Source organism: Pogona vitticeps, chromosome 3 (assembly GCF_051106095.1).
Source record: "Pogona vitticeps strain Pit_001003342236 chromosome 3, PviZW2.1, whole genome shotgun sequence".
NCBI lineage: Eukaryota > Metazoa > Chordata > Lepidosauria > Squamata > Agamidae > Pogona > Pogona vitticeps.
In genome coordinates, this window is record NC_135785.1 from 5,530,680 (window position 1) to 5,556,269 (window position 25,590).

A 25,590-nucleotide genomic window follows, 5' to 3' on the forward strand; every position below is an offset into this window, starting at 1 on the left:
ACAGTGTGTTAGGCTGCAACTCAGGGGATCTGGGTTCAAATCCCTGCTTGGCCATGAAAAAGTACTGGCGGGGAGTGGCACTAGTAAAGTTATACGTTAAATATCTCACGTACCTGTTACGGAAGTCAGAAGGTAGAAATAACTTCATGGCATGTAACAACACTGTCACTTGTGTAGTTAACTTGCAAGATGTCTAGTGTTGCAAGCCAGTGTACTCTGGTGTTTGCCCCGTGTCCTAAAGCCGTGAAGCTGTGCTTATTCACCGTTCTGCGTGCACTTCCTGGTACCAACAGTTAGAAATCTACAAATACTTGTACGAACTGGAGGGAAAAGAAACAATTGCCAAGGATAATGTGCACCTATCTGAATGTCCAAAGGTCTCTTGAAATTGTGTCTTATAAGTCCGTTGCCAGGCGTCGCAATTCTTCTTGAACTCATCCTGGAACAGGACTATCATCCTAGCAGAGATGAAGTTCCTAGGACTGGTCTTCTGTTTGGGGCTGACTTTGGCCGGTGCTGTCATCCCAGGTAATGTCAGGAAGCTGCAGCGGCAGGAGAATGGCAGGATTTGGGGGGGGGGGTAATCTGTGCCCTAAAATAGCATTCGCCTTTTTTGCAGCTGTGTGACTCTGTTGGCTTGAATGTCTGCTCATCTTAATTCCTGTCTCTTTTCTATCCTTTAAGCTGAAGAGGAGAAGCCAGCATTCTGGAACCAGCAGGCATCCAAAGCCATCCAAGGTGCCCTGACTCTCTCGCCACGGCACCACCGAGCTAAGAATCTCATCCTTTTTTTGGGAGACGGTAAGTGTCAAAGCAAGAGTTCACTGTATCTGCTTCTGCCAAACTTACTAAGCAGGATTTCTATGATGTAGTGTGTGTGTGACTCCCACTGTGTGGCAAGTTACTTTGCAAAAATAATTAACTGGTTACAGTTCCAAGGCACCACAAAAAAAAAAATCATTGCTGCTATCGGTGCATTTTAAAAGTAACTCTTTACAGTCTCGTTCTCAAAAGTAACTACATTGCTTTAGTTTCTTTTTAAAAATAACTAAATGATAAAAGCTGCAAAACATATCTTCTTCTTGTCTACCTCACTGTTATCTCAACATCCCCATCCATGTATGAGGCACATAACCTATGGTAGCCCTCCTCCTTCCTTGACTGATGCCAGAAACAGTAACTTCATGAGGCTGCATTCACAGTACAAAAAGAGCAAAGCTATTCCCTGTCAAGTTACTGCCTTCACTTCTACATTTTTATTCCAAAAAGAAAAATAGTTACAAGTCACAAATTATTTGTAACTTGTTTCTTCCAAACTCCCAGGTGTACAATATGGAAAGGGAGGGATGTGTGACCTTCTGGACATCTTTTTTCAAACCACAACATCTATCATCCCTCACCATTGACTGGGCTGGCAAGGGACGATGGACTCAAAAGTTCTGGAAGGCATTCAGAAACAAGGCACATGAGTTCTGTTGTTAAACCAATGCAGAGTCAGGAGGCCCTTCTTCGTCGGCCAGCGAAGCTCCTCCTCCTCATCTTTTTCCTTCCAACTGTCAACCCAAAGTTCACTTTTTTTTCCCAGCGCCTCCACCCTGCCATTCACACTGGAATTTCTTGGGTGTGTTTGATTATCACCAGGGAGCAATTCAGATTGGTGTGGTAAATTGCTGTGTGTCAGGAATGGGCTGTCTGAAGGAGCTCAAAGGATGAATCATCAAAACAGAGCAGAGCCCGGTTTCAAATCTCGGTCCCTGTCCAGCTACAGCGGGACTCCTAGATTTCCCAATGGGTGTGACTTGCTCAGAGTCTTAACTGACAGCCTTGCAAGTTCCAGATGTTGCGAAACATTGCAAAGAACGGCAAGCGATGGGAACGGTTGCAGAGTTTTCAATTTCTGGTTTTTTAAAAAATCTCTAGCTGCATAACACAGCAGAATAGCTTCCACCTCACCAGATAAGTCCACCCCTTTTTCTCATTCCCTGGAACTTACAGTCTCAATACCTCGCCTAGTAAGAGGAAGAATAAAAACATATCATTACTTACAATTGAACAGATCCAGCAGCAAACTAGGAAACACGTCTGCTTTCGGAAGCAGACTTCAGAGAGGGGGGGGGAAGCACTGAGCAGAGAGGAAGGGCTCTCTTTGAATTCAGAGGCAGGAGGGAATATTTGGTTAGCGCTGGATAGAGGGACCGCCACTGGGGCTTATTTTTGGGGTAGGGCTTATTTTCAGGGAAACTGGGTAGATGTTGGGTTCTGTCATCCCCAGCTTCTCTCCCTCCCTCCCTCCCTCCCTCTCTCCCTCTCTCTCTCTGTGTGTGGGGGGGCGAGGCTGCAGTGCACATCCTGGGGGGCTGCAGAGTCATACAGGCTTCCTAACACAGGATCTGTCTCTCTGGCAGGCATGGGCATTCCTACCATTACGGCCACACGCATCCTGAAGGGACAGATGCACGACCACCCGGGTCCAGAGACACCACTGGCCATGGACGCTTTCCCTTACCTGGCTCTTTCCAAGGTAGCATCTGAGTTCCCATCCCTGGGGTCCTGAAGCCCTCAGGAACATTCACCTATTGGTTTGCTTGCTTTATTTATCGGCCACCTTTTTCCCGAGAAGGGGACCCGAGGCAGCTCACACTATGAAAAAGGATAGAATTAAAAGCATAGTACCTTCAGCATTAAAAGCCAACTAAACTACTGTATACGCTAATTAAAAGACCATTGAATAATGAAAAAGCAAGTCAACATTTAGAAGTACAGTATTTGAGTTCTAAGAAGGCAATCAGAGACTCAGTCATGAGTGTTAAAAGTCAGCCTGAAAAGGCGGGTCTTCAGCTCTCGACAGAAGATGGAAAGGAAGGGGGACCAGCCTGGTCTCCCGAGGGAGGGCATCCCATAGCCCAGGAGCTGCCACCGAAAAGGCCCTGTCTCTCGTGTCCCCATCAAGCGTACCTGTGCTAGCAATGGGACCCACAGGAGGGCCTCTGGACCTTTATTTGTGTTGACCACAGTGGCCACAACAACAGGTGAATTCCAGAAGTTGTGCTCCAAAGTTAACATGCCCAAAGGGGAGGGCTTCTGGGAGACACAGTCTAAACGTTTAGAAGGCCTCACGTCCCCTGTGCATAAAGTGCAACGTCTGTCTTGATCTCACTGTGAGGACTAGAAATTGAGCGCCTATAGAAAAGAGCCCTTTGGCACATGTCTCCTTTGTTTCGGCAGACGTACAATGTGGACCGACAGGTGCCGGACAGTGCTGGGACCGCCACCGCCTATCTCTGTGGGGTGAAGGGCAACTACAAAACGATCGGGCTCAGCGCTGCGGCCCGGTATAACGAGTGCGCTACGACAGCAGGCAATGAAGTCACCTCTGTGCTGAAGAGAGCCCAGCTGGCTGGTAAGGCGAGGCAAGATGTTTTGAATTGCTGGTTAAATCCCCCCCAGTGGTGCAGCATATCTGCAGGGACTCACCAAACAGAATATCTTCAAATTTCCCAGATTAGTCCCACCCCCCTTTTCTCTTTAACTGGCATTGACAATCGCAACCACTCACTCTGAGGAAGCAGTAGTAGAAAGAATAAAAACTATTTTTTTTACTTACCTATCAACAGCAAACTGTTGACAAACGTGGCTGCTTTCAACAACAAACTTCAACAGGCTCGCGGTTTGCCAACAGACAACAAAGGGGGAGAAAAACACTTGAGCAGAGAGGCGGGACTCTGCTTCCATTCAGAGGCAGGAGGGAACCATTGGTTACTGCTGGATAGATTGACAGTTGCGCTGCCCTAGAAAGGTCACTCTCAGCCAAACTTACTAAAGGCAGCCTGCGAGGTTGCAAAAAAGGCCAAAGAAAGACGGGTGGAATATGGACACAGGTCATGGCCTGGCAGATTTCTGGTCCTGAGAAAGTAACCATATTTCCTGCCCTTCAGGACTTCTGCATAGTTCTTGTGGGTTGCCAGATTAGCAGCACTTTGTTCCTTGAGTTTTAGGGACAATAGTTGGTGCCAGCTGCAAATGGGTGGAGAAAGGTCTGCCAGGCTTTTCGGCTGTGTGACATACAGGTTTAAAAAAACACGAATCTTCTCTCCTGGTGCTGCTCACTCTGAGATTTGCTTCCCAGCCTGGAAGCATCACAGGTCCCTCAGACTCCAGCTGAACCCACCCGGATACCTGCCAGTTCTAATTTCCATGAGACGTAGAAAAGATACACTTTTAAAACTACAATTCCCAGGGAAGTCTGGGAACTTTTTGAAGGCTCCCCCCCCCACCCCAAATTCAAGCCCTTGATGTTGGCAGAGAGAGCCAAATCCAGGAATCTGAGCCAACCCTCCTACAAACGCCACAGGATAGGCACCTGTGACGTTTAAAAGAAGAAACAGTAAATCAGGGGAGAGCACAGCTGCCAACATGCCTTTGCCAGCCTGGCCACAATTCTGGGAGTATTCTGGAAGTAGTATTCTTTTTAAAAGTATCTTTTTACATACCCGACATGTCTTTGGACATGGGACGTGGTGGCGCTGCGGGTTAAACCACAGAAACCTCTGTGCTGCAAGGTCGGAAGGTCAGCCGTCGTAAGATTGAATCTACGTGAGGGAGTGAGCTCCCGTCGCTTGTCCCAGCTCCTGCCAACCTAGCCGTTCGAAAGCATGTAAAAATGTGAGTAGATAAATAGGTACCACCTCGGTGGGAAGGTCACGGCATTCTGTGTCTAGTCGCGTTGGCCATATGACCACGGAAACGGTCTACGGACAAACGCTGGCTCTACGGCTTGGAGACAGGGATGAGCACCGCGCCCTCGAGTCGGACACGACTGGACTAAATGTCAAGGGGAACCTTGACCTTTGCCTATGTCTCTGGACAAGCAGATGGGGATTAGCAATCCTATGGGGTAGGTCATTTTAAAAGTTCTGTTCTCTTTGGTGGTTGACAGCACCAGGCCGCCAGGGGGCAGCACACGACGATGTGGTTGCACAGGGTTTGGGATGTGGAATTAGGGTTCATTAAAAGGTCTTTGGGGGCTCAGATCTGTAACTCCACCATCCCAGGTGCATGAGAGGTATGTAGCTCTGTCCTTAAGCCCCAAAGAAAGGCTCTCTGCAAAGGTCTCCCGGCACTTTATTCAACTTGATTCCTTCCACCCGATTTCACACAAGAACTTTTTTTTAGGGAATCATCATTTCTCCTTTCGTATCTGTACATCTCACCTTCAGGGTTTTTTGGATAGAGCCCTCTGTAGGTTGTCAATTCCCGTGTGCCATTTCATTCAAAACAGGATCTCCTTTTTGCCCTACCTTTGGGGGGGGGTGTGTGAAAGCCACCACCCCAGTACCCGTTGAATCCCAAAGTTCTGTCTGTACGTTTCCGCTCTGACAGTTCCTCTCGCCAACGCTCTCTCTTCGTTGCAGGCCGCTCCGTGGGGATCGTGACCACCACTCCTGTCCAGCACGCTTCTCCGGCCGGGACGTACGCGCACGTGGTGAGCCGCAACTGGTACGCAGACTCCGAAATGCCGGCGTCAGCCATCGCAGAAGGCTGCAAGGACATCTCCCAACAACTCATCGAAAACGTCGACATCACAGTAGGTTGGACACACACACACACACACACACACACGCCTCCTCAGACAGCATTCCTGTCCCCCTTTCCAGGCACCCTTTTCTTTTTTAATAAATGTTTTTATTGTATTTTTTTCTACTTTTCTATCCTTTGCAACCAGAGTGATTTATTACAATATGTTCCATGCATTTCATCTTCTCTTATACTCTCTAACATAATATTAATCTAATCCATTCTACTTAAATCGGCATAGATTTCATCCAGGTCTAAAGAGGTTCCCATTTATTATTCTCCAGTCTATCATTTAGTGTATCTGTCAAAATATCCATTTCTGCTCCTTCCAAAATCTTCTCAATAAATTCCTTCTTGGTCGGCACCTCTGTAGTCTTCCACTTACTGGCATATACGTACAATTCTAGCTGCAGTTATCAGGTGTAAGGTCAAGTAAGTCTTTTTTTTCTTTCTTTTTTTTTAGTGTAGCTGGTAATATATTCAATAAGAAAATTTCTGGTGTCAGAGCAATTTTAACCCTTCAAATTTTCTCTATCATTTCATCCGGCACTCTTTTTTTTCACCTGGGTCCCCAAACTTGGCTGAGAGGCAAACATTTCTTTATTATCTGCCTTAGAAATTCCTTCCCAAGGCAGAGGGTATACATCCCAGACATTGGAAGGGACAAATTAAGCCAATGCAGTTACATGTAACAAGTTCCTTTTGAAAGTAATGAGGGGTATCATGAAGTTACATTCCAAAAGTAATGCAGGGAATGGAAACAATGCAAAAACTTGTTCTAGTTACTTGGAGAAAAGGGGGTGTGTGCATGTGTGTGCATGCACATTTCAGAGGAATTTTGACAGAGGATTTATTTCATTTTTATGGCATTGTCCCTTAAACAATCTGTACAAAGTTATTTTGGGGAGTTCCAGCTTCTAGGGTTCCCCAGTAAGCATGCATATGTTTTCTGCCCAGACCCCCACACCAGCTCACCCTCTCTTTCCTTCTGACCTTTCTCTTCTGTTCATTCTGTACTCATTTCTTTCTACTTGGTCTTCCTTTGCTTCTACTCCTGTGCTCATTCAGTCTTTTCCTCTCCTTATTCCTCTCTCTAATAGCCAGCAAGAGAGACAGCATTCGTGCCGGAAAGTTTGTTTGGCATACCCATTCTCTTCTCATGCCTCTAGTCCATGTGGAGTTGCAGAGAGACCTTCTAGAGAAATGAGTATACAGTGGTACCTCGCTTAACGACGATAATCCGTTCCAGGAAAATCACCATTAAGCGAAAACATCGTAAAGCGGGGGGGAAAAACCCATTGAAACCCGTTCAATGCATTCCAATGGGGTAAAAACCCACTGTCCAGCGAAGATCCTCCATATGGCAGCCATTTTCACTGCCTGTATAGCGAGAAATCAGTCCCTAAACACAGTGGGGAGCCATTTTAATCACCCAGCGGCCACTTTGAAACCACCGATCAGCTGTTCAGAAAATGTTGTTTTGCGAAGAATTGGTTCCCGAAGCAGGGAACCAATCATCGCAAAGCGAAATTCCCCCATTCAGACCATCGTTTTGCAATCGCAATTGTGATTGCAAAAAGATCGTCGTTAAGCAGATTCGGCATAATGCGGGGCAATCGTAAAGCAAGGCACCACTGTATATCACAGTGATCTACCATTTTTTCTTTCTTAGTTGGGCATGTCTGCCATCTAGTGACTGAAAATGGTATTGCAGGCTACAGGGATTTAATTAACCCATTAAAATGATTTGCGTTCGGAACAAAAAGGACTCATTAAACAAGAGCAAGGGAAAGTGAATGACAAAAATTAATTGGCCTATCTATCTAATGACATGCCAGAAAACAGAAATCTCTTCAGATGCTGAATTTGGAGCAGGGGTGGTGTGAGACCATGATGGGAAGGCATCTCAATTTCAAGGGAGGGGGCCTCTGTTCATGAGCTCCTCTCAACTTAGAGCTTGCAGGTAGTCCTTCAAATAAACTCTTTCCAAGAGATGCAGAGCTCTGACACCCAACGCTGGAAACCAAGTGTAGCGTTCTCCCTTGTTACGCAACAAGTTGTGTATTACTCATGAGTTATATGCTAATGTGGTTAAGAGGTGGGGCCGAAAGGGATGTTAAAAGGCGGAGCCTGAGAGGAGAGTGGGTTGGTCAGAGTCTGTGCTAGGAATCAGGGAGCGAAGGATAGTTTGGGGTCTGAGAAGTGATTAGTCTGAGTGTAAATTGTGATAATAACCACATTAATATTGAAGCTTGATGAAACTTGAAGATTGTGCTTATGAATTGTTCCAGAAACCAACTGCAATCAATAATAGAACCAACTGTTCTATTAAAAAGTCATTACTGAATGGACCTTCATCTTTTCTAAGTAAAGTACGTTGATAAGGAGGTCACCTGATGGCAGCATGTGTCGAGAGGTGTTTTTGGTTTGCCTTTGTGAGCTCTGCATTTAGTGAGATCAACAGGGGCCACGAGGGCGAACGCCACGCCAAGCTCTATGAGGAAATACTGAAAAAGCGAGGCATGAAGCGAGAGGTGATAGCGCTTTTCAAATACTTGGAAGTAGGTCATCATACGGAGGAGGGGCAGGATCTGGTCTCGGTCATCCCAGGGTGCACAGCACGTTAACAGTGGGCTCACATAATATCAGGAAAAACTTCTTAACCGGTCGAGCAGTACAACAATGGAACCCATTACCTTGGGAGTTGGTGAGCCTTCCAAGGCTGGAGGCATTCAAGAGAAAACTGGACCACCCTCTGACAGAGATCTGCTTGGATTTGGATTCCTGCCTTGAGCAGGGAGTTGGACTCCGTGGCCTTATAAGCCCCTTCCAACTCCATGACTCTATCATTCTGCAAACGCCAGCACTAAGTTTCTGCACTTTGTTCTCTTGTTAAGGTTCAGGAGTAGATCTAAGTCTCCCCGACATCCATTGGTAGCCAACTCCCTAATCCCCCGAGACTTCTCCCACCTATAGTACCCCTTTCTCTGCTGCGTTGCCCTGTCATTCTTCTTCTTCCTCTTGTTGTTCTATTTCAGTCTTTCCCTGCAAAGTCACGGGTGCAAATTCCATGTCCAGCCAGCCAGATTTAGCTTGCTTGGTTTGTCCTTGTGTGTGCATCTAAGATGTTACTTTCCCTTGGCAGGTGATGTTGGGGGGCGGTAGGAAGTTCATGGCCCCAGCTGGCACTCCAGATCCCGAATATCCCCACAATGCCTCAGAAAATGGTGTCCGCCTAGATAACAGGAACCTCATAAACATTTGGCTTAACTCATCTCAGGTACGCTTCTTGGTGTTGAGATGCATTTGCATTTTGAATTGTTGGCTTTGTGGAACGACAGGGTGTGTTGTAATCATCAGGTGTAATATATACAGATTTCTTCTCCGGAATTATGTGTAATAAACACTTAAAGACACGTTACCTTCTGTCCTAAGGTAATCCAAATGGCACATTTTATTCTGCAAAACCCATAAATGATGCCAATGAATGAAGAAAGCCTGTAGCTAGACCTCACTTCTAGTTAGGTAATTAAAGGAAATTTAAACCTAGACTAGGAATGCTGGATGACCAACAAGGAAACACCGTTATCTGATCAGGAGAAAATAAAGAGAAGGTGGAAATAGTATACTGAAGAGCTATATAGAAGGGACAAAAGGAAGGCAGACTCCTTTGAAGAGGAAGCCTATGATAAAGAACTGGCAGTTCTAGAAAGTGATGTGAAAGCTGCTGTGAAAGCATTAGGAAGTAATAAATTACCAGGGGTAGAAGGAATGCCAATGGAATACAGACTTGAGTCTTCAAGAGCTGAGCAGGGCAGATAAAGACAGGACATTCTGGAGGGCGTGTACTCATAGGGTCACCATGAGGTGGGAGATGACTTGATGGATAACTTGTCTTAGTTATAAGATTTAGCCCAAGAGTGGCTGTTGCATTGCATGTTCAGCTAATGAGGCTTTTGCTAGGCCAACTCAAAGGTTAAATAAGAATGCAAGCTTTACAGTTCTCTGCAACTTTTCATCTGAGTGGGGAGCAAGCAAAGTAAAAGGGAAAAGGCAAGAAAAAGTAAGACAATGGAGCGTTTACATTTTGAAACTTAAGAAGACACCTGAAACTGTCTTCTTAAGGCCCCATCTAGTCTGACATTCTCTTTGCTCAGTGGCCAAGCAGATGCCCTACTGAGATGTCCACCAGCAGAAGCCCTCTAGTACCACAGCCCCCCCTTTTTTTCTTGGGTTTCCCAGAAACTGGTATTCAGAGACAGCCCTTCTCTTGAAACTGGAAAGAACTGGACTCCCTGAGATGGAATGGGATGGGGAGGCTGTAGACATTCAGACGAGGCTTTGCCAGGTAGAGCTGGGATGAAGAAACCAACTAACCAACCGAGAGTAGTGCTTAAGATCATCAGAGGAGGCCTTCCTCTCAGTCCCATTGCCAGCAAAGGAATAGCTGATGGGGACACGAGAGACAGGGCCTTCTCGGTGGCAGCTCCCAGTTTATGGGATGCCCTCCCTTGGAAGATCAGGCTAGCCCCTTTCTCCCTTTTATCTTTCCAGCAACAGCTGAAGATGCATCTTTTCAGGCAGACTTTTTAACAATCACGATTTAATCCTGGAATGCCTTTTAAAGAGTTAAGATCATTTTTAATGTTTACTCACTATGATTCAATTGTATTTTAATTAGCATACAGTTTAATGTTTAGCTTATTGTGTTTTTTTAGCATTTTTTTTAATGTTTAGCTTATTACATTTTTAATTTTATTCTTTCAATATTTTGGGCCTCCTTGGGTCCCTTTATTGGGAGAAAGGCGACCTATAAATAAAACAAATAGATAAAATAAACCAATAGTTGATTCCCCATTTCTGGAAACATTAAAAACATCTCTGTTGTGCCACTGCTCAGTGATATCCGAGTAGTCATGATGGAGCAAACAAAGAAGGCCAAAAGAGAGCATTTATTCATTCATTTCATAAACTTGTTCACTACCCCAGTTAGTGCTGGGCAGTTTACATCCAAGGAAACAATCAATGACAAAATACAGTATAAGACATCAAATCCTCGGGTAAAACTAGATAATCAAATAAATCAAGAGAAAACAATTCAATGATGCAAAGGTAAAGGTAAAGGTTCCCCTTGACATTTAGTCCAATCGTGTCCGAATCTAGGGGGCGGTGCTCATCCCCATCTCCAAGCCGTAGAGCCAGCGTTTGTCCAAAGACAGTTTCCGTGGTCATGTGGCCAGCGTGACTAGACACGGAACACCGTGACCTTCCGACCGTGGTGGTACCTATTCATCTACTCGCATTTTTATATGCTTTCGAATGGCTAGGTTGGCAGGAGCTGGGACAAGCAACCGGAGCTCCCTCCATCACGTGGATTCGATCTTACGATGGCTGGTCTTCTGACCTTGCAGCACAAAGGCTTCTGCGGTTTAACCCGCAGCACCACCATGTTCCAATGATGCATAGAGGGCAACAAACCCAAACAATGGCAAGAGAGTGACAAAAATCTAGATGGTGCCACAACCGAGAACGCCTGGGTTCTCATGGATGACTTTCTGGCTTCTCTCGAAGTGGCAAGCCATAGTGGCCTGTGTGGATCGGGTGGCATGGGCTGGCGTTCTTAGGGAAAGGCGATCCTGATGAGACTAGAGTTGGAAGACCGCTTACCATTCTTTAGGAGATTTTAATCTCTCACCTGAGACTTGATATGTGGGGATGGTTTCTACTGGCCTTATTTGTATTATTTGGCTGATCCAGCGCCAGGATGATTGTGTTATTCTCAACAACAGATAAATGACCAGCTTTAATAATGGCCACTAGCTGTACTCCCTACATTCTGTTTCACTCTGCCCTCATACCTGAACTTCAGCCATCCGCACGGTATGTTTGACTGTAATTAGGGGTAATGCTCCCATCCTTTCCGAAAATGGGATAATGGTCTATGGATGCTCATACTATGATGTTTGTTTTTAAGGGGCACAGAAAACCTCCTTGCTTTTGCTGAGGGAGATTAACCCAGAGAGATGTAGAAAGTTACTTTTTCAAAATAACAGCTCCACAATTACCTCAACCCCATGTTGGTAGAATATTATGAAGGATGTATCCAAAAGAGTCATTTCCCCTCATCTTTGTTAGCATGGCTACCCTCTGGAAATAAATAAAGAAAACTGAGGGGAGATAGGATAGCACTTTTAAAATTCTTGAAAGGCAGTTGTACAGAGGAGGTGTGGACCTCTTCTCGATCATCCCAGAGTGCAGGACACGTAATAATAGGCTCAAGCGACAGGAAGCCAGATTTAGGCTGGATAACAGGAAAAACTTCTGAACTGTTAGAGTAGTACGACAATGGAACCCATTACTTTGGAAGGTGGTGAGCACTCCAATGCTGGAGGCCTTCAAGAGAAAATGGGACAGTCCTCTTTCCAATCTGCTTCGATTTGGATTCCTGCCTTGTGCAGGGGGTTGGACTGGATGGCCTTCGAGGCCCCCTTCCAACTCAATCATTCTATGATTCTGTGATAAATATTTTATTGAATTAGTCTTTAGTTAGACTAATTTAGGTAGAGAGTATTCAGAAGTGGTTTCCACTTCCCTTCTTCTGAGGGTGCCCTGGGACTGTGCAGTTTGCCTCATGACTACACAGTCCTGGGGTCTTCCCTCATGATAAGGCATGATGGGGAATCAAATTACTGACTCCTTGCTCTGCAGTCAGGGGTCCAACTCACTGAGCTATCCAGCTAGTGACCAAACGGGTCGTCTTGTCTAAATAATGGAGAAGATGTACGCCTCCCTCTCCATTTTAAGCAGCATGCAATCCCTTACACCCATGAAACATACCATGACTCTCTATTCCTCATTTTTAGGGTAGGTAAAAATTCAGAGGGTTTCAAAGCGATGTCAAAGCTAGACACCTCCTCACTTTGCCTGTCTTTGGGTTTGTTCCTAGGGCAACCGTTATGTCTGGAACCGAACCGAATTGTTGAAAGCTGCAAACGACCCAGATGTGCACCGCCTGATGGGTAAGGCGTTGAGATCTCAGTTGGTCTCCCTGGTGCTTCGGGGGGGGGATGTATATTACTTACCACTTATCTCCAGGGATGAGGGGGACTTGTGAGCTGTAATTCACTGCCGAGTCTGACTTAATTCGCACCCGTCACTTGACTTGGTGTCGACTTTGGTTATTGTTGGTTGTTGTGGGTTTTTCGGGCTCTTTGGCTGTGTTCTGAAGGTCGTTCTTCCTGACGTTTCGCCACTCTCTGTGGCCAGCATCTTCAGGAGTAGCACTCTGTGCTCTGGTGCAGTTTTTTTGGGAGTTGAGTATTTCTGGCTGTGGGATCAGCTGTTGTCTTTTTCAGGAGAGAGGGTGATTATGGTGATCAGTGTGTTTTTGTTGTGGGTGTATTGTTGTGATAAGGGAGGAGAGATTATCTGTCACTGTGATTGATGGGTGTTGTTAGCTGGTCTTTTGTGTGTAGTGATCACCGGTCCTTGTGGCTGGGTAGAGTTTGTTGCAGGTCACCCAGGTCTGTTGTCTGCACATATTCTCCCCCCCCCCCCGGGATGGGGGTGGCATCCACCTGAGACTCAGGCTTGAGGATTAGAACTCAGGACTCTAACCTGAAGACTTGCCAACATCTCTGCTTATCTCTTAAGTGTATATCACCCCTACAACCTCAGACAGAATGGGCAGAGCTTCTCCCACTGTTGCTACATCTATGAGTTGATCACTTTATACATACATAATGCATGAGGTGATGACTTACAGTACAGAAGTAAGACAAGCTTACCCTGTAGATGAGAATCACGTGGAAAAGACGAATGCAAGAGTAAAAGCATAGAGCAATGTGTGCTGCCTATATACCACCCCATTGCACTTAAAGCACTCTCTGGGAGGTTTACAAGTTAATTATGCAGGCTACACATTGCCAGATATCACAAGAGTAGGGCGGTATCTTTATTGAACCATTTTTTTAAAAAAAAAATCAGACAACTTGCAAGCTTTCTTGGATAAAATCCCACTTCCTCAGGCTGGGCAGTGCCCATTCATGGACAGTGCAGAAAAATGGTAGGTAAGAGTCCCCAAAAATTCATGGCAGATGAAATTCATGAAAGTCTTTCTGAACCGCCTCCTTCCGTGGAAGAGTGAATGCCAGTTTTTAATTGTGTCTGTGAATGTTTAGCTTGTGAATTAAAACAAAACAACAACCCAAAACTCTGTGCATATAAAACCCAAACTTGTCCAGAAGTATTTTGTGTGCACCATTGTGCCGTTCTGTTTCCTGCCCACCCAGTTGCTAAAATGCTACATGAAAAGCTTACTCTTTCTGATTTTGTGCCTGCAACTTCTCTCTCCCCCACCTCTCTTTTCACCAGGCCTCTTTGAACCTGAGGAGATGAAATACAAGCTGTTTCGTGACAACTCCACCGACCCATCCTTGGTGGAGATGATGGAAGTGGCTATCAAAATCCTTAGTCGTAACCCTAAGGGGTTCTACCTCTTTGTTGAAGATAAGTTGAGTTGGGGAGACACACCGATCCTTGGGGTTAAACCTCAGCCAACGCTGTGTTGGTTTTCCTTCTGCCTCTTCATTTTGATTTCTCTGCGATGTGCTGCCCAGCCCAGCGGCTGTCAGAGCAATTGAGGAAGAGGGGGCAGATGCAAAGAAATGGGGAAAGATGTAAAATCTTGGGAAGTCATCATCGTCATCCTAGAACTGAGGAGCTGGAAGGGACCTTATGGGATCATCCAGTCCAGCCCCTGTTAAGGAGGCCCAGTGGAGAATCGAACTCCCAGCCTCTGGCTGTGCAGCCAGAGGTTTGAATCACTGAGCTATCCAACAGCCCCTTTTTAAAACTACAATTCCCAGAAGTCCCTAGTCATCACAGTCAGTTTTTCCAGGCGATGGAAGAAGAAAGGGGATTATATTTGGTAGAGGCCTGGGGAGTACAGTTATAGGGAGAGGTAAAAGTAGAGGAGGGGACGTGGTGGCACAGGGGACATGGTGGCGCTGCGGGCTAAACCACAGAAGCCTGTGCTGCAGGGTCAGAAGACCAGCAGTCGTAAGGTCGAATCAACGTGACGGAGTGAGCGCCTGTCGCTTGTCCCAGCTCCTGCCAACCTAGCGATTCGAAAACATGTCAATGCAAGTAGATTAATAGGGACCACCTCGGTGGGAAGGTAACAGCGTTCCGTGTCTAAGTCGTACTGGCCATGTGACCACGGAAGATTGTCTTCGGACAAAAAACGCTGACTCAATGGCTTGGAAACGGGGATGAGCACCGCCCCCTAGAGTCGAACACGACTGGACAAAAATTGTCAAGGGGAACCTTTACCTTACTAAAAGTAGAGGAGACTATAAATGGGAAACTGAGTCAGGGCTTGGTTAGATGGTGAAATTGGAGCAGAATTGATTAGGCTCAATTTTTTAAAAAAGGAAAGTATGCTGCCTCCCCACAGTGCCGAAAGCACTCTCTGGGTGGTTCATTATTTAACCTTGCAGGCTACACATTGCTTAGGTTTTTTTTGAAGGTTGCAGTTGGCCATTTGGTGTGATCCTCATATCCGCGCGGAAGGATTGGGTAGCTTCGGGCCAGGAAACTACACTGTACTTCAGGCGACCCTGTTTGGCCCACCTCCTTTTATAGGGAAAGAGGAAAAGAGAGAGAAAACCAGGATGTGATCACTGGGAAAAGTAGCAAACCAGCCCGTCTCCGGAGTCGACCAAACAGCAGGGGCAAGTCCTTGATTAGTTGCAACCTCAGTCCAAAGGAAATCTATGAGGTGCTTTTTGCATGATGTGTGAGGTTCCTGGGCTCTCTCCTTCCAAAGTCTAAGTTGTCCTTTTCTCTCCACGAGGCAAGATCGACTACGGACACCACAGCAGCGTTGCCAAATGGGCTCTGACCGAGGCGGTGGAGTTTGACGATGCCATCCAGCGGGCAGGGGAGCTGACCAGCGAATCCGATACTTTGACCGTCGTGTCTGCCGACCACTCCCACGTCTTCACTTTTGGTGGCTATACCTTGAGGGGCAGCTCTATCTTTGGTAAGAGGCTGGCGCTGGTGAAGGTGGTGTTTGGGCAGCCTGGGGTACCAGCTCATGAATATAATTGGTCCCATACAGAGCCTTCAGAGCTGTGGTTGAAGTTCAAGATAGCCATCCTAAGGGGGGGTGGTGGTTTAGGACTCAATCTACGCTGAGGAGCAGCCATGGCTCAACAGTAGAGATGGGCATGAACGGCTTTGTTTCCCAGCCAAACAGCTGATCTGTGGTCCAGCACCCCATGGCCTCCAGCAGGCACCCCCTTGGAAGCAATGCCGATGAGTGAGTGAGTCCCTGCTGGAGGGGGCAGGGTGCTGAGCCATGGATCAGCTGTTCAGCCGGGAAATGAACCATGCCAAACTGCCAAACCAGGGGTTCACGCCCATCTCTATTCAACAGGCAAATTAAGTGGTTTGCACACTGAAGATCCCAGGCAGAACCCATGGTATCTCCAGTTTAGAAAGGATGTTGTGTAGCAGAGTGAGTCCTGGACCCTTTGTGCACAGCAGGAGAAGAAGCTGAACACGTTCTGTATGCGCTGCCTCCGACATATTTTTAGTATCACCTGGCAGGACAAAGTTCCAAATAGAGTAGTCCTAGAACGAGCTGGAATTTTTAACATGTACACATTACTGAAACAGCGACATCTACATTGGCTTGGCCATGTTGTGAGAATGGCTGATGGTCGGATTCCAAAAGATCTCCTGTATGGAGAATGAATGCAGGGAAATTGCCCAAGAGGGAGACCACAGCTGCGATACAAGGACATCTGCAAGCGGGATCTGAAGGCCTTAGGAATGGACCTCCACAGATGGGAAACCTTGACCTCTGAGTGTTCAGCCTGGAGGCAGGCGGTGCATCACGGCCTCTCCCAATTTGAAGAGACCCTTGTCCAGCAGGCCGAGGCAAAGAGGCAGTCCCCAAACCAGCAAAATTGGGGAGCTGGACAGGGGACAGATTGGATTTGTCTTCAGTGTGGAAGGGATTGTCACTTTCAAATTGACCTTCTCAGCCACACTAGGCGCTGTTCCAAAACCTCCACAGAGCATGTGACCATCATCTCTCTAGACTGAAAGATGCCTAACTTGCGTAGCACAGCTGGGAAAGATCTGGGCTACAGATTCAGGGACAGCCTCTGGCGTTGAGAGGAGACAATAGCGGACTAACTTAGCCAACACTTGGCCAACTCAGCACAAGGCACCAATCATCCTACACACCTTCATAGCAAAGACTGGGAATCTGTTCTATGTGGCAGATCTGATCTGCACCGAGTCTATATTTAGGCATCTGCAAGCTTCTTCTGCTGTTATTCATTCTTGATGGGGGGGCAAGAGATCATTTAAAACCCAGAAAGGTATGTTATGATTGTTGTTCTGTGCTGTCACATTAGAGCTGACTTCTAGTGACCCTTAATAGGGTTTTCAAGCTACAGTAACACCATCCTCTTGTCCTCTACAGTGCATCCACCGGCTTGACCTTATCCTAACTCACTCCATTGGGGTGGGGGGGGGTTTCCAGTTCCGGCTGTAGGGAGGAGCAGCGTTTGTGCCTCTTTGCTTTCTGTTTTAAGTAGTTTTAATCCATTTTAAATTATTCAAACAGTTTAAGTTTCTTAAATTCTTAATTGCTCCAACCTTCAGCTTTTAATCCAGGCTCTGGCAAGTCTTTTAAACTTTTCTGGAGTTGCAGTAAGATCTTACGGAGTTGGCCTCCCAGCGGGCCAAAGAAGAAGGACGTAGAGATTAGCTTTAGCCTTATCTCACTCTGAAACAACAATAACAGCTGCGTTCAGCCATAACATAGAGCTGGAAGACTTATTTATTCACTTTTATCTGAAACGGAAAACTCCTGATAATTTTTTGACGTTTGTACGTATCAAGATCTTGCCCCATCTTGTTTTGGCATTCCAGCTGTTACCTGCAGAATAGCTTATTGCTAAACTCTGGAGTTTTTTTGTATTTTTACCATCGATTTTAACTCGGAACCTTGGAGGTTTTTCAGAGGGGTTGTTGGAAGAAGATCCCTCACACAAGAAGGAGAACAAGATAAGTAACCTTTCATTTTGTATTCTCGAAGGCTTTCACGGGCCGGGATCTACAACAACCTTTCAGGTTGCTGTCCTCTGAAGATGCCGGCCACAGAGACTGGCGAAACGTCAGGAGAAACAACCTTCAGAACACGGCCAAAGAGCCCAAAAAACCCAGAACAACCAACCTTTCATTTGTTAAGCTAGTGAACAAACGGCCAGGACTCTTTGTTTCTTTCTTTCTTTCTTTCTTTCTTTCTTTCTTTCTTTCTTTCTTTCTTTCTTTCTTTCTTTCTTTCTTTCTTTCTTTCTTTCTTTCTTTCTTTCTTTCTTTCTTTCTTTCTTTCTTTCTTTCTTTCTTTCTTTCTTCCTTCCTTCCTTCCTTCCTTCCTTCCTTCCTTCCTTTCTTTCTTTGTTTCTTCCTTCCTTCCTTCCTTCCTTCCTTCCTTCCTTTCTTTCTTTCTTTCTTTCTTTCTTCCTTCCTCCCTTCCTCCCTCCCTCCCTCCCTCCCTCCCTTCCTCCCTCCCTCCCTTCCTCCCTCCCTCCCTTCCTTCCTTCCTTCCTTCCTTCCTTCCTTCCTCCCTCCCTCCCTCCCTCCCTCCCTCCCTCCCTCCCTCCCTTCCTTCCTTCCTTCCTTCCTTCCTTCCTTCCTTCCTTCCTTCCTTTTGCTTCTGAGAAGCCCTTAGGGCATTCTGAATTTTCAGAGGAGTTTAAACCAGCCATTATGGTTCTCACAAGGCAGGGTTGCATGTTGCTGCGAACCTCACTCCCCCCCCCCAAGCGCTTGAATGACCACAGAGGAAAAGACAGAAAAAGTTCAGCCTTCTTCCCTTTAAGAACAAAAAGGGGAAAAGGAAAATCCATTGTGGATCTTGATTCCTTAGATAATCCTGATGTACCTACCAGTTATACCAACAATCTGGATGGGTCAGTAGATTACTCTTGGGGCAAACTGGAAATGAAAACCAATGAGAGAGCATTAAACTTAGCAATGGAAATTGCTCAAGCTGAAAGCCTGGAATATACAACTCTTGGAAATGATATAAGCTATACTTCTGTAAATATAGAAGAGGAGATGGGGCAGGAGGTGGAATTATAATCCCTCCAAGATGCTAATATTGAATTGCCAGATACGTGGAAGAACCAAGACACACGGTCTAACTGTAGGGCGGTGGGAGATGATGAATTTAATGAGAGAACAAAGGTTGCCTTCAGCCCCATCTCAGAAAAGGGAGCAGAGGCTGCTGCAGAGGGATTGGAAGCCCCAAGAGAAAAATTGTTTATGAAAAGTATTAGTTTAATATCCAAGGAATTGGAGGCAATCAAACAATTCCTGCCAGGGTGCCACGGGCTGCTAAGCACAATGGCTGAGATATGCTTTGAGGAATGGAGGACTACACTGTACAAATAAGAATGAAACCATGGAATATGAGAATCACGATAAAGTGAGTCACGAAAAGATCGACTGTAGTAAGGGAAAGAGTTTTAAGAAGCACCAGCAATGAGCTGGCAAGAGCAGTAAAAATATTTCTAAAAATGGAAAAAGAAAAAAAACAACAGACCCAGCCTCTGGGGAATTCCAAGAAAATGAACTTCCCAAGATTTTTTTAGACTCCTGGACAACTGTACACAAAACTCATTATCATCTCCATGCGGAGACCCTAAGCACGATATACATCAGCCTGATCAGGCTTGTCCTGTATCATCCAATAACCTGGGCCCAGTTGTGCCCACAAACAGGCCAAGTAAATCAATAATTAAGCGAGATGTTGCAAAAGACTCATGGCAGCAAGGTCCCCATGAGGAACCAATGGAGAAGTCCAGTTCTAACCAAGAGGGAAGCAAACTAGCAGTAGCACCACAACGGGAAATGATTCTAAATCAGGAAAAAGCTGGCTTTTAAAAACTTTTTCAAAGCCTAAATTAGGTAGACTCTCTCGGCTTAAAAGTAAAATCCATCTTTTGCAGCAGTTACACCCAGTCGTTCCAGAGATCACCATAAAGGATATAATGCACATAGAATATTTGTCTCCAGACTATTTCAACACACATGCAGTGGTGACATTTAGGAACTGGCAGATCACGGGGGCTGTCTATGGTCATAAGAATGAACTCTTGAGGGCAGGTTTGGTTATGACGAGATTCTTTGAGAACATTGCATAAACATGCCTATTACATAAAAATTTAAAAATTCAATCAAAATGTACTGGTCTCTCCAATCCTATTAATTTTGAAGAGGGTCAGCTCCCCGAACATGGCATGCATCAACATGGGAAACAACAATCAGCATATCTATCAAAAGACACAGATTTCTTTCAAGTATGTACTAGAAGAGAAGGAATTGCTAAAATCCTTTTTTACGGCACTATCATACCAGACTCAAGATATAATAATTAGCAGAATATCGGTCTTGAAAGATACCTCCAAGGTTCTGATAATGACATGGCAATGATGGATGGATCCTACAAATTAATAATAATAATAATAATAATAATAATAATAATAATAATAATAATAATAATAATAATAATAATAATAATAATAATATTATTATTATTATTATTATTATTATTATTATTATTATTATTATTATTATTATTATTATTATTATTATTATTATTATTATTATTATTATTATTATTATTATTATTATTATTATTATTAAACAACTCACTCCGTTATTGTCTATGATTACTAATTCTTTTACCTGTTCATAACACCTCTTCCTTCCACAGGACTGGCACCCAAGCAAGCTTCAGACAAAAAGGTATATACCTCCATTTTGTACGGGAATGGGCCGGGTTACCAGATCACCGGAGGAGGACGTCCTAATTTGACCACAGAAGAGGCCGGTAAGCAAGATGGCATTGACTGATGACCAGGGTCTGACGGGATGGCTAGAGAGCCTGGGTTTGTAACACCAAAACAGTGTTAATCCATCTCATATCTAGGAGGTTTTGAAGGTTTCGATTCAACCAGGCACTCTAATTTTGAATGAAGCAGGAGTGCCAGAAGGAAATCGTTGTGTTTAACCTCTCCCCCACACCATTTCCTCATCCGAGTGCCCCAAAATTATTATCCTGAGCAAAAATGTAAAACTCTGTTCATTAAAGGTGTGTAGCAGTTTGTTTGTGCCACTTCCCTGGTGAGCTTCCATGGCTGAGTAAGGGATCGGGACCCATGTCTACCGCATCCTAATCCCACACTTTATCCGTAACACCCAAGTAAATCTTACCCGGTGCCCAGCCCTCCTACAGACCTCTCACCTCTAGTTTGGCCACCCACACATTACTCCCTTCCTCCTGAAGGACATCCCTCACCTGAGAAGCTGGCAAAAGAGGACCATGACACATGTGGTTTAGGTCTCTGGCTGCAGAGCCAGAGGTTGGCAGTTCGATTCCCCACGGTGTGTCTTTGACAAAGGTTGGACTTGATCATCCATAAGGTCCCTTACAGCTTGCAGTTCTAACATGGTGGTGATGATTAGGGTTTGTCCCACCATACATTTTGCATTTGCTCATTTATGTGCTATAAATGCATGTTTTGAAATAATTATTATAATCAAAACAAAAATTCTTGCACTTCTTCTGCTTGCTTTTCTCACTCACCACCTGAGGGAAGTCCATGCCAGATGCATCTCATTAGAGCTGGGTGCCTCTGTGTGGTCATTGAAGATACTCATCATCTTTGGATGAGTCTCTTCAATGATCGAGCCTTCCTCTTTAGGCCAGACCTGCGGTGGCTGAAGCCCAAAGCGAAGCGATTCAAACAAAGGACAACTTGAAGCAGAGGGCCACCCTTAAGTAACCTTTCAAAGAGAGGACTCTTTCCTCCTGGCCCACTAGCTTATCTGTTCTAGTCCATCGTTCAAGATACAGGATGTTCTGTCTTTCCCCCTCTCTCTCCTATGCTGTCGTGAGTCTTTAGAGAAATCCCTGTGTTAATGATGGCTGTTTTGTTTTTGTTTGAAGGGGGGGGGGTTAGAAAAGGACAACAGAGAAGTTGACTGCTGTAGGCCAAGCTCGGGGGCTCAACCTGAGTAGGCACACAGCCTGTTAAGCCCAGAACTTGGAAATGTGATCAACTGAAAAAGTCTCAAGATGCCTTCCAGCCTGTTTTGCTAACAACCAACAACCGCTGACTCCATTTCCTCTCTCTCTCTCTCTACAGAAGGCAACACCTACCACCAACAAGCGGCTGTGCCCCTTTCTTCGGAAACCCACGGAGGTGAAGATGTGGCCATTATGGCCAAGGGTCCAATGGCACACCTCTTCCATGGTGTGCAGGAACAGACGTACATCGCTCACGTGATGGCATACGCTGCCTGTTTGGAACCATACCAGGATTGTGATCTGCCCTCTTCTAACGTGGCCAGCTTCACCAAGCCCACGTTGATGGCTCTGCCTGTTGTCAGCTTGCTTCTCTGGGCCTGCTAGCCTTCTGGAGAACAATGGGCGCATCCCGCTCTCTTCCTCAGATCAGGATAATTCTCACTTCATAAAGAACAGCCTCCGAGTTTTCCCTTCTAAGCCAAAGCTAAGAACCTTCCGTCTTGCCAACAGGCAGATTGGAGCGTGGCTTCCACCTTATTCAGTTGCTGCTAATGTTCTGTTGCTATATCCAGCCTAGAACTATTGGATAGGTCTCTCTGGCTGTGGAGCCAAAGGTTGGGAGTTCAATTCCCCACTGTGCTTCCTTGACAAGGGTTAGACTTGATGATCCACAGGGCCCCTTCCAGCTCCGCAATACTACGATGATGATTACAAGAAATCACAGAGAGCCACGGAGATCGGCTGCCCCATCAAATTCTCTTTCCACGGATTCATCAATACCTGAACATCTTTTGGAAGCAGTGCCAAATTCCAGCTGTTTTTGGACGGCCGGGAAGAGGCGATGTCGTCAGTGGTTTGAAACCTGCCCCCTGCCTTTGGGAGAGGTTGATTATAAGAAGCCCAATTAATTAACAACACCCATTTGCCCATGCAGACAAAACAGCTCTGGCCTTTTAATTCCATATAATCAGCAGCAGAAAAATACAACGCAACATTTCTGTACAAAGAGCCAACCACCCCTCTGGCTCAGACGGCACCACTTGATGGCCAAGAAATGTACATGAGAGGTTTTGGAGGCAGGAGAGGGTTCAGGGTAACACAAAGCTGTCCATGTCTTGTTCTCCAGAGTCGCCCTGTGGTACTGACGGGTGCCACCTCAGAGGAAGGAGGTTGGCTGGGCCACAGTATGCCAGGGCCACAACATGCCACCTCATGGGTCTCTCTGTCTGCCCCTCAACAGCCACAGCTGTATTAGCTCTCTCTCTCTCTCTCTCTCTCTCTCTCTCTCCATCTCAGAGAAGTCTCCAGTACATCCTTTCTGGGGCCAAGGAAGGTTTGAGGATGTACTGTGATTGAAACCCAGATCTAGGATACACAACTACGAAATTCTGAGGGAATTCGGCAAATCACCCTCCTTGTCTATGGTGGTCCACACTCCCCTGTCCTTTAGAGCAGTGGTTCTTAACCTTTGTTACTCAGATGCTTTTGAACTGCAACTCCCAGAAACCCCAGTCAGGACAGCTGGTGGTGAAGGCTTCTGGGAGTTGCAGTCCAAAACTCCTGAGTAACCCAAGGTTAAGAACCACTGCTTTAGAGCAGTGGTTCTTAACCTTGGGTTATTCAGGTGTTTTTGAACTGCAACTCCCAGAAACCCCAGCCAGCACAGCTGGTGGTGAACGCTTCTGGGAAGTGCAGTCCAAAAACACCTGAGTAACCCAAGGTTAAGAACCACTGCTTTAGAGCTGCCAGAAGGTGCAGGCCACCAGTTCTCTCTCCATGGTAATGGCTGACCTAGTTTGGCAATAGTAGGCCCTGGTGGCCTTGTCAGGCTGATTTATTTTGGGGCAGAATCATGACCCAGAGTGGTTGGCAGAAGGGTCAATGCAAAAATACCGGTTCCTGAAAGAACCAGTCCATAAAACCATTCAAATGGCTTTAGGGTGCTCCTCGTTGGCAAGGAGGGCCCAATCCTGGTGGATCAGTCAGGGCTTGTACACTTTACTGGAAACTGGAGCCCTGTCCCTTTGTGGTTGTATGGGGAAAGAATTATAAGGTCCTATTAGACCATCATTATGGAATCTTGTTTTCAGAAATCAGTGGCCCTCATTGCCAAATCCTCTAAATCTCAGCGAAGTTCGTCTGAAGCAGGGTTAGAACAAAATAAGCAACATCCTGAACGGCAAATGTCTCACCTGGAACACACAGACAAGGTGTGTGTGTGCCGTACAACCACAGTTTAGAATGTTATGAAAAATGGCCTAATGCATTCGTGCTGATTTTTTTCCCTTTAAAAACTTCTAATGTGTCCCTACTGGTTGCAGCTGGGAAGGGTGAATGTATTCATAAGGTATTATGATTTAATAAATTTGAATTAAATTATTTGTTGCTTTGTAGCATTTCTTTCAACTGTAAACCACTAAGGATTTTTAAAAAAATAAAATTTAGTTTTGAGCAGCCGAGAAAGGCTAATAAATAAATAAGCAAACAAATCCTTTAGGAACCCTTAAAATATTAATTAAAATGACCCAAATGAGGTACAAAGTTTGGAGTACAGCGGTGCCTCGCTTGACGATGTTAATTCGTTCCCATTGAAACGCATTAAAACCCGGTTAATGCATTCCAATAGGCTGAATATCTGCTCGTCCAGTGAAGATCCTCCATACGGCGGCCATTTTCAGTGCCTGTATAGCGAGGAATCTATCCTAGAAAACAGCAGGGGGCGTTTTGAAAGCCAGAGACCATTTTGAAACCCGACAATCAGCTGTTTGCTGATCGTCGTAAAGCGAAAAATCGGTTCCTGAAACAGGGAACCGATCAACGTGAAGCGAAATTACCCATTTAAAACATCGTTTTGTGATCGCAAAAACGTCGATGTAATGCGGATTCGTCGTACAGCAGGGTAATTGTCCAGCGGGGCACGACTGTATATAACAAGAGCATCACTTGCTATACCTCAACCCATATCATATTAGCAATAAACTTAAAATGCAAAAGGGCACTGTTATTATGCCCTTAGTACAGCAAAAACCCAATAAGCTGCCAAGATCTGACAGTTTGAGATCAGGAGGTTTGTGCTTCCCTGTGTGACCTCTTCTTTCAAGAACTACCGATCCCAGAGTTCCTTGTGCATAGGCTGGAGGAAGGGATGATTGGCTGGAGGGGCAAAACGGGATTCATATTGGGAATGCTGATCCTATGAGAACCGATGCTGCTGCAAGGCATTGGTGTCCCCTACTATATTCCATTTGTATGGAAACAATGCAAGCTATGTCGATTCTTTCAGTCTGCTATAAAGGGCCATTATTCATGCTTTTTTTTAATTTAAAAAGGCTAGGAAAATATTTTGTTTTTTAAGTGAATCGTTCCATTTCTAAAAGGCATGGTCTGCCAGACTGGCAGTACTTAAATAAAAATGAAATATCAACAGAATAATGCTGTTAGGACCAACCCAAGACTTAGACCATGATCTGCAAGCTTTATAAAACTCGTGAAGCTGGACGCTACGTTAAACAGACATAGCAAAAATGATGTGTGTAATGTGGAGAACATGTAATTTCAGAATTAAAATAGAAATATTTCTGTTTTAAATCATGGAGAAAGAGGCTGCAGGTTCATCCATGCGTCCATGTATCTGTCCCTCAAAACAGGGCTGGCTCGAGAGAGCAAGGGTGGCTCTCGGCTTCTCCCTTTGACCTGGCATGGGAGTGGCATGAGTGGGCCCAACGGGAAGGCTGGCAAATGTTGGGTACAGTTGGCGGGGATGGGGTGGGAGAGGGCAGCTGAGCGTTTCACCAAACAGAGCATTTGTGAACCGGATTCATCGGCGAGTTCTTGGGACAGTGGAAAACCCGTCCAAACTCCTCAAACTGTGAGACACTGCCCAGGACTCTGAAAGG

General features: G+C 45.5%; 2 protein-coding genes across 2 annotated transcripts in view; one reads left to right on the plus strand and one right to left on the minus strand.

The window, feature by feature from the left end:
- Positions 1–641: 641 nt before the first annotated feature.
- Positions 642–24,134, plus strand: LOC110090315 (intestinal-type alkaline phosphatase-like). Its single transcript, XM_072993280.2, is given in 10 exon segments — positions 642–801; positions 2,406–2,521; positions 3,226–3,400; positions 5,412–5,584; positions 8,720–8,854; positions 12,521–12,593; positions 13,948–14,082; positions 15,428–15,619; positions 20,378–20,494; positions 21,813–24,134. Coding segments are annotated over 10 exon segments (1,542 nt in total). The 3' UTR covers positions 22,079–24,134.
- Positions 22,624–25,590, minus strand: part of ECEL1 (endothelin converting enzyme like 1) — a 61,628-nt gene continuing 58,661 nt past the window's right edge. The window contains exons 18-19 of the mRNA XM_078389738.1: positions 23,401–25,582; positions 22,624–23,254 (exon numbers count right to left, since the gene is read on the minus strand). Coding sequence (XP_078245864.1) covers positions 25,483–25,582 — 100 coding nt within the window. The 3' untranslated portion in view covers positions 22,624–23,254; positions 23,401–25,482. The remainder of the gene's footprint in view (positions 23,255–23,400; positions 25,583–25,590) is intronic.